General features: G+C 40.0%; 1 protein-coding gene across 1 annotated transcript in view; it reads left to right on the forward strand.

Moving 5' to 3' along the window:
- The first annotated feature begins 534 nt into the window (after positions 1–534).
- The window catches only part of LOC102033140 (epithelial cell adhesion molecule), a 15,815-nt gene continuing 7,077 nt past the window's right edge, over positions 535–9,272 (forward strand). The window contains exon 1 of the mRNA XM_031065051.1: positions 535–670. Coding sequence (XP_030920911.1) covers positions 535–670 — 136 coding nt within the window. The remainder of the gene's footprint in view (positions 671–9,272) is intronic.

Consider the following 9,272-nt stretch of genomic DNA (forward strand, 5'->3'; position numbering starts at 1 on the left):
CTTACAGTGTCAATCTTTACCCACACAGAGCTTCCTACAGCTCTCCCAACTCTGAAATAATTTTTGGGCTGGTGGTTCTGCAACAAAATATTAAAAGACTTCTTTTTTCACTCCAAAATCTGTCACAATGAAGTCATTGAACAGTTATTGTGACTCTTCCAGCAGTGTATTGTCCCCAGCCTGCCGGGACTCAGGTCCTGCTCTGATGCAGAACATTGCACAACACTGGATCAGACTCTTGAGGAAACTGAACTTGTGAGAGGGAGCTGTGAGAATGTCTGGGACTCTGCCTTCCTTCCCTTGCAGGACTTTGCAGCCTGAGGTAGGACTGAGATGGGGATGGCTCAAGGGTTCAACGTGGAAGCATGATGGAAAAACATCGACATGGAAAGGCTGATCCCTGAACGCAGTGAGAATAACGAAACAGAACTTTGCTTGACTCTATAGTGGAATTAACTGGTTCCCAACTTTGCTTTTTATTAACTACAATTTTCAGAAGGTTGTTGAACAATTCATCCAAGAATATGGGGAAGAATGGATGGAGCTTTTGGACTTCCAAGTCGCTTGTTGGACATCAGGGAGCGCTGTTTCACCGCCAGCGATTTGAACCGAGACAATGCAGCATTTGTTACACGGGGTTTCGTGCTGTACCTCTTTCCTAACCCTTCCTGTAGGTGTCATTAAATCAATTTAGCCACTCTTCATCTCTCTGTGTAATCACAGTTTGAAATTACATTTTTAATATATACAAATAGATATACATATATATAATTTTATATAAATATGTATATATAATGTTTTATTTTATATAATATTTCTATGACTAAAATTACTAAGACCTGGGCTTGAAAGACCTGGGATTCTTACAAAATCTTACCTCTAATTTGTGTGCACAGTCATACCCCAAGCAATGAAAAAACAATAATTCGATAATAAAATAATAATAAATAAATAAAATAAAATAAACAATAATTCGATATATAAAAATATATCAAATAAAAAAAATTCAATATATACACTGAATAAAAATTTGATATATACACTAAAAAAAAAAAATTCGAAATATACACTGAAACTCCATTATGAGATATATAGTTATATAGCTATCCAGAATTTGGTCCAAAAAGGCAGCTGCAGAGCAGTTTGATTCCTTTAAATGAAAAAAGGACTTAAAGTTTTTTTCAGTGTATTTGTTGTTTACAGATAGATCAGGAAGCATCACTGAGGAAAAACACAGGGATAGTATTTTTATAAATTACATTTAGGATACTTTTTTTCAGATTTTGATATTTTTGAGGTGTCTTTGGCCTCTGATATCCTTTTCAGTGAACTTTTTTTTTTTTTTTTGCCTAAGAAAGATAATACAGGTAAAACACCTGGTATTTATTTTCAAACAAAATCATGAAAAACCACCATTGATTCTTGTAAATACAAATCATTATCCCAAATGAAATCTGTATTTTTCAGTTAGAGACTTTTCCTACTTCCTGCAGAGCATGAAATAGGAAAAAACCTCTTTTCCCTGTAGAGATGACTGCTGATCCTGCTGGGGGAACCTGCCTGGCCTCTCAGTCAAACACATTCTAAAGGAAATGCTCATGGATTGAGAGCTCCATTCCTAAAGAGCCATTGTGAAACTGAAACACACATCTAAAAAAGCAAACTTTGGACATGAGGTTAATTCTTTCGGAGTAAAGGGTGTAGCAAGTCACAAGATTAAAGTAAAGAGGAACAGATGAACCACCTGAACCCACATCTGTCACCAGAAACCTGGTTTATATGCGGGAAGAGACAGAAAGGATTGAGTTGTGAGAAACAAATTTTTAGGGCATCAAGGTGCCTGGACTAGGACTACGCATAACAGACTGAACACAGTTTGCCAGTTTGCTACTGGAGCAAGTAAGCAAGGATACTGGAAAGGTGACTTGCAGTTAAATCCTTGTTTTTGACAAAGTTACAATATGGTTAAAATGAAAAATAATTCAGTGCCACTTAAGTATATGTCACTGATGGATGAATGGGCAGGGAAATTGTTTCCAGCTTTGTTTACTTGAAAAGAACATCTGAGCATACAGCAGTGTTGTCTCATATTTAAGTACCAAAACAGCTGTAGTTATTCTCAGGCACTGAGAAATTCAGGAGCTCTAAGGAAAAAATGATTTGGAAATTATGCAGTGCACAAGGAGAGTAGTGACTAGGCTAATAGAGCAAGTGGTAAAGGAAAGTGGAGGCTGCCAGCAAACACAGTGCATGTTTAAACATGCTGCTTCTGCATGCTTCAAAACAGCCCAGCACTCTGCAGCAACAAATCTCCATAAATCTCCAGGGACATAAGTCTGAGCTTGTTCATTCCTACTGTAAATAGACTGATACATCCTGTATGAACTTAACTAATTCCAAGCAGACAGGGGAAGCCTTTAAGATTTATTTTTAAGGATTGGCATCTGTATGCTGGTTGTAATTGAAACAAAGTAGTCTTATCTAAAGACTTCCTATTTCTCTGTAAAACTAAATAGATGATAGAGACTACATTAGGTCTTCACCATCATGTCACAAAAGATGAATGATACCTCTCAGCATCAGTAACTCAAAACTAGCTGTGCATATTTTACATTACAGGGAAAGGAGATGACCTGCAGTGTTTTCCTGTAAGTGTTTCTGAACCTTCTGACATCATCCACCACATCCTAAGTCTTCTTTAGCCACTGAAGATTGCATTTTGGATTTGCAAGTATTTAATAACCATGGCTATATTTGTTATCCGTGCCGTTTCTTCATGCTGAATTGTGCAAAGAGCCTTAATACACAGGACTCCTCTCTACTTCCGTGGCCCTGGAGCCATTTGTTCCAGCTGCCAAGAGCAGGAGGCTTCCTGAGAGGCAGGTGCAGGAGCAAGGAGCACATGGAGACAGGTGCAGGAACAAGGAGCAGGTGTGTGCAACTGTGCCCAGGGCGCTGCCCATGTGCATGCGCAGAGGGGCTGGATTGCCTACATTCACACTGCAAAATGGGAACTTTCCACCTCTTCCTTTACTCCTCTTTCCTCTCAGAAACAACTAACAAACACCAGACTTCGAAAATGTCCCAGCTGAAAAGGTAGCTGGACAGAGAAAGCTTCAAGAATTTGACTTAAGAAATCTTTTTAATAAAATGGCGTCAGCTAAAAAGTGTTTCATTCCATCTGGAAAATAACACAAATGCTTTGCCCCGCTGATGTAATGTTTAGGTACCCATTAATACACTAAACTACAAAACATCCAAGGAACCCATTATCCAGGAAATATATCTTACGTTATTATCTATGGACATCAAAAGTAGAAAAATATTGGTGCTTTCAAAATAACATCCAAATCCTTTTCCTGAAGGCAAGTTTCCTAAATAATAGCTGTTTGAGTGGCTAAAGAATAGGTGGGAATGCTCAAAGGTTTAGCTAGCTGGCTTATGATTCTATAACTGGGCAAAATGTGTAAATTTCATCTAATATTTCTCATCTTGTTTTCCAGTTTCAAAGTTTACTGGTCACATAGGTCACAAACTCTTTCAAACACAGTATCTATTTATTCTCTGTTTTTATGTTGCTGAACACAATTGAATCTTTGTCCACGACCACAGCCGCTATAATACGAAACAGTAGTGGTGACTAAGACAGGACAATTTTTCTGTTTTCAAGAGCTGTATTTGCATGGCATGGCATTCAAAAGACTCATCCCATGAAAGGATTAATCAAAAGTAGTGTAGCTGTAGTTTTTGAAGCAAGAGGAAATTGTTTTCATAGGCAAATAATTTGTCTCCCATGCTCTTGCACTGCTAGGAAAGGAGCAGCATCAAGTTCAGTAGTGGGAAGGCAGAACTTCAAGGACAGCCCTTTAGAGACTAAAACCAGACAAGTTAAAATGTGACCTGGAAAAAGTCCAGGATTTGCTTTTTTTAACTCCCATCCAGTGGTCCAGGCTCCACACAGTTAAATTAGAACTGCCACAGTTTGTTAAACATTGAATGCCCCTCCCAAGAAGCAATAGGGTCTATAATTACTCCACAACAGGTCAAAAAGCTTTCTTGTTTCACCAAGTTCAGTAATCACAGGTTGTAAAAGTTCTCTCATCCGAGCTTGAAGCAATAAAGTGACTAGTACAAGGGCTGTAAATTAAAGTGCACAGAGAAACAGATGAACTTTGGCAACAGCTTTTGCTAACTGGAAAAAATAGGGGAAACTCACGAACTGTGAAAGTAGTCACAACACAAAAGCAGTTTATTTCAGAGAGGGACTGAAAAAACAAAGCACCAATGGCCTGCCCAACTCCTTGAACCCCACTCTCTGCTCTCCATTGTGTTGGTGCTTGTGGGATGAGATTTTCTGCCCAGCTCATGGGTGTATTTATTCACCTTTGCTTGGGGTATGACTATGCACACAAATTAGAGTGAGGCAAGAGTGGGTGGGGATTTACAGCATGTTAACTGCTCCCTGGAAACTGCCTGCTGTGTGCATGCTGTGACCCTGTTTCCATTGAGGAGTACACGGCTTCTGCTCCCTGCCAGGTACAGTCTGTGGGCTCTTACTGGGGGTTACCTGACAAATAGAGAGTCCATGCCCTCACTACCCCATGGCAGCCTGCACAAGCCCAGCAGAAGCAAATTCAGTGGCAGGCAAGTTTTATGGCAGCAGTACTCAATGTGCCTTCTGATAACACCACCCTGAGGGACAGGACAACTGTCTGTGTAAACATCTGCTTCAGTTCTGCCTACAGCCCACAGATGCTGTCACGCAACAAAGCATGGTAAAAACTGCTTGGGACCATCTCAGTCTTCAACAAGTGTTTTGGCAAAGTTTCGTCTGTATCTTCTTTCACAGAGAGTAGCTAGAAGAGGAGGGGAAATAAAGTATCTTAGATGCCAAAACTGAAGTAATTTTAATGTAAACAGAGCTTCTTTTACTACAGCTTGTGATCTCGTGTTTTCCCCTGAGCCCTTTCCAAACACTACAAACTTGGGGGACTGGGCACAGTATGAAATTAGAAGGTTTGCCTCGCTGCTGCACAGTAGTCTGGGTGAGGAGTTATTACAATTTTTACCATTAATGCTGTTTAATTTAAGCAGTTTCGAATGCTGACAAAAGATGTTCTAAAAATGCTGTCAGTATTAGAGCCATGGAAATGCATTTTCAGGTACTTAAAGATGAGGGTGACAAACCTGTTACTGGCCCCACCCTCTGGAGTTAAGACTAAGCCCTGGCAGAGAGGTGAGGATGCCACAACGTATCAGACAGGTTGGTTTCTATAATCCTCAAAGACACAAATAGAACATACATTAATTGCATGAGCATTTCTCTCCTGTGGCTACACCCTGTCTAGTTTTGTGAACCTCTGAACCAACAGCCCTGTACCTCTTAGTAGCTACTCTTCCTTTCGAAGGTCTCCAACCTGTTAGAGACCCAAGCTGGGGGTTCTGGAGCGGAGGACAGCTTTGTCAGGGTTGCCACTGCCTCTGAGCTAATTTCCATCTTCAGCATGCATGACACTCTTGTCAAAATGCACAAACACTGTGTTATCATTACAAAAATAAGTCATGATCTAGAAACAGACCAAAAAGACCCAAACATGTAAAATAGCTTCCTTTTTTTCTGGTCTTGGGGGGGTTTGGTTTTTTTAGTGTTTTTGTTTTGTTTTTTGTTTTGTTTTGGTTTTGGTTTTGTTTTTGTTTTTTTTTTACAGTGTTTGGAAGTAGTTAAACAGTCTAACAGAAGGGCATGACTGCTCATTTATTTTTTATTTTTCTTGGCTCTATACTTGACCACCTCCATATGCACAAGACATTTAAGTTCTCCAGGACTCCAAATGTTCTCATTATACTAAGCAGTGTAACAAGGTTTAACTGTTTACTAGTGGTTTTCAAAAAGGCAGGAAAAATAAAATAGGAATAGAAGCAGCAGTTTTATTACAGTCCTTTGAGCAGCAGCATGTGTCAACTTGTGACAACATGGAATCTTCAGAAAAACACACAATGGATAAGGTACTGTACATAATTTCTCAATATTGTCCCCTTCCTACAGTTCTTTCAAGGTTTCATTCTATGCAGATGATGAAGTCTGACAAAAAAAAAGTTGAATGTAAACATTCTGAAGCTGTGCTAATAAAAAGTTCCTAAGCAAGTCTGTAATATAAAGACATACGTAGCAATGTCTGCTGTCCAAAATACCCGTTGGCACTTTTGAGCATCAGTGTTTCTGGTTGTTTCTACCTTTGTCAGCCTTAACCATTTTAAAGTCATGAATTTTCAAAAGCCATTAATTTTGTTAGAAAAAGACTAACGAGACTGTGCTTCACAATTTGGTGTCATACATGGCCTATTTTCTAGGGATGAGACTCTGGTTATCTTTGGGAGGGTACACCCAAAACCAATCAGGTTTGCAGCCTCTGAAGAATCTCAGACCTCGATTGCCAAACACCCCAGTGGCATTGATCATGCTCTGGCCACTCATCTCTGTGATCTGCTGATCACAGTGCATGTCACAGCCCCACCTTGCATGTTTCCTGATGCCTCAGGAGTGACTCACACATCCTTTCGACTTTCCCTGAAAGGAGATTCTGTCCCTTTTCTGTGCCTGGGGAGTTTCACAAAGCCCACTTACCTAATTTCGAGTGAAGACCTGGGAATGACCTCACCTCATAGCCCAGTATCACGCTAATTTTTACTGGCTTCAGAAAGAGCTGGATTTATTTCCTTGGATCTGATTCAAAATTCACTCAAGTCAATAGAAAATCCCCCCCTGGAGTCAATGCCTCTTGAGTATTTTAGTGAACTAATGCTTCATTCTCCAAACAGATCAGGATCCAATGTAAATTACAGAGCAAAGGTAGAAAAATACAGATCACATGAGTTTTCCTAATGTAAGCTTACAAAGTGTATGTAGAGTTTAGTGACCAAAACATTTTTTCTTTTTGCTATAAAGTAGAGCCAATAAAGTGCTTGTAGCATTTAAATTATAATTTGTCTGAGCTGTAATTATGCTTCAGTAAGAGTAAACCACAATGAGCCTACACTGCACTGCCTAATCAGCAGTCAGCTATTTGATAAGAGGAGGTATCTCCAACAGTTGATAAAATTATCCTGTTTATAACCATATGCAAGGCCTTACCTTTAGAGCTGCATGCTGAGGAAAGCTAATATAGAATAGCCATTGAATGTGGTCACGTATTTCAGCACAAAGAGGTACAAGCATCACAAAAGGTACAAAAATGACACTGCCTCCCAACCTCCCAGACACCAAGGTACCTGTGTCATAAACTTCAACACTCAGGTCCTTATACCTGCTTAGCCTCATATCTGCTCTGGTGGCTTTGATTCTATTGAAAAGCTGCCCTCAAAATAACATGGAAAGAGGGTAAGATGAACTCTGCTGCGAGTGGTCCCTCGTTTCCTTTGCCTTGCTGGTGAGTGACCTCATGTAGAGCAGCTCTCCTTCAAAAATACTGAGCAACATTTAAACAATCATTTCTTCACATCTGGAAATCTGGCAAGACCACAGGTAGCAAGGTCCTTATTAGCCCCTGCAAACTGGAGCCAAATTAAATTTTATACTACAAAAATCTGCACGATGCCCCAGTGCTTGTAGCAGAGTTATCAAAGTACTTTCTACAGGTGCTAACTCACATTTTGCTACATGTCACAACATAACAGTGCCAAAACACACTATGAGAGGCTCTAGTCCATGCAAATACTCTAAGACAATTCAGCCCCTAGATACTAAATGTTGTAGCTACTTTCTGATAAAAAGATGCCTATGTGGTATTTGAAGGTGCTTGGAGAAAGAAGCAGGGCAACTTTCAGTAGCAGTCACTCCAAGATTTCAAAACTGCTTGGATTTGTAAAACTAGGCACAGAACAAGGATCAGGAGAAGAAAGAGAACTAGCTATACCCAGCCTGTTCTGTTCCTCAACATTTACATATTAAAAAAATAAATTAAGGCAAAATCCTATCATAAAGTTTATTGGTCCCTTTTATCAAGGCTTATGTAGGTCAGCTTGACAATTCCATAATGACAAGACAGCTTTTCTCATCTTGACAAAAACAGTACTTTAACATGGAGCAAGAGGTTTATAGTGAGGCAGGCATTTCTGAGCTTATTGATCCTACTCATCTTTCTGGAAAATGCCATCACTTAATGAAAGCCATACAAGAAGTCCATATCTGAGACTTTAGTCTTGCCAAGTTTTCATATTGATAGGCCAAGCTTTCCTTTTGAGTCCTTGACAAGTGTATCAGAAGAATATACTCATCATCAATCAGAAACCACAGAAACCCACAAAAAGAATCAAGACAAATGCTGCAAAACTCTGATTCGGGCTGTACCAGGAGCAAATCCAAAGAGCACTCCTTTAACTTGGACACATCTGAGACAGCAGCAGGGCACTGGAGATGAAAACAACACACAAAACCAGGTACAACACAAACACAGCTGCACAGAGACAAAAACACCAAGATAGCTCACCAGCAGTTTCACTTCAGTCACACAAAGTTTTCAAACAAGTTTCACTTACTGACATCTCCACATGCAAAAGCAGAAACATATTTTTATTGTACAGTGAACTGGTAGGAGGAAGCTTCAAGTCTTTGGGCAGGACCTCACTCTGGTTTTATCCTGTACTAAAATAACTTGTTTTTCTAGGGTGCTAATGGATCTATCTTTTAGAAAGATCTATGCATATTTTTAACTGAATAAATAAACTCAAGGCTCAAAGCATTTCCAGTGTACCATACTTATCTTTTTTCTTCCATTTTGACACTGCTTTTACACTTTGGAAAGCCATCTTAAAGCCTGCAGCCGGCTTTCCCGTGCTTCCTCCTCGGCAACCTGGCCGGGCTCTGGCACTCCCTCCCATTTTGTAGCTTCCCACAAAGCTGCGCTGCTCAGAGACAAAGCGCTCAGGACTGCTTTTTCCCGAGCGAGGAAATGAGGATACTGCAGTACCACGAGTGAATCTTCAGAGCAACCTTGAGGTAGAGACATCTACTACGTATTCCAGAAAGGAACCAAAACTGAAAATAGAAACTAAACGTATCATCAGTGATGAACCTTATGAGAGTGTTCATTCTATATAGATAAGCGGTTTGTTTTTTAATTTACTGAGGAATTATCAGAATTTATGTCAAGCACCGAGTATTCCACACGGCCCCCTGGATGCGAACAAAGCTCACTATAAAGTGCGAGTATTCCCTGCCCCTTTATGTCTGCTCTCAGCTCGCCGAGAGCGGAGTGGAAACACCCCCGCAGGTC

Source organism: Geospiza fortis, unplaced genomic scaffold (assembly GCF_000277835.1).
Source record: "Geospiza fortis unplaced genomic scaffold, GeoFor_1.0 scaffold149, whole genome shotgun sequence".
NCBI classification, from domain to species: Eukaryota; Metazoa; Chordata; class Aves; order Passeriformes; family Thraupidae; genus Geospiza; species Geospiza fortis.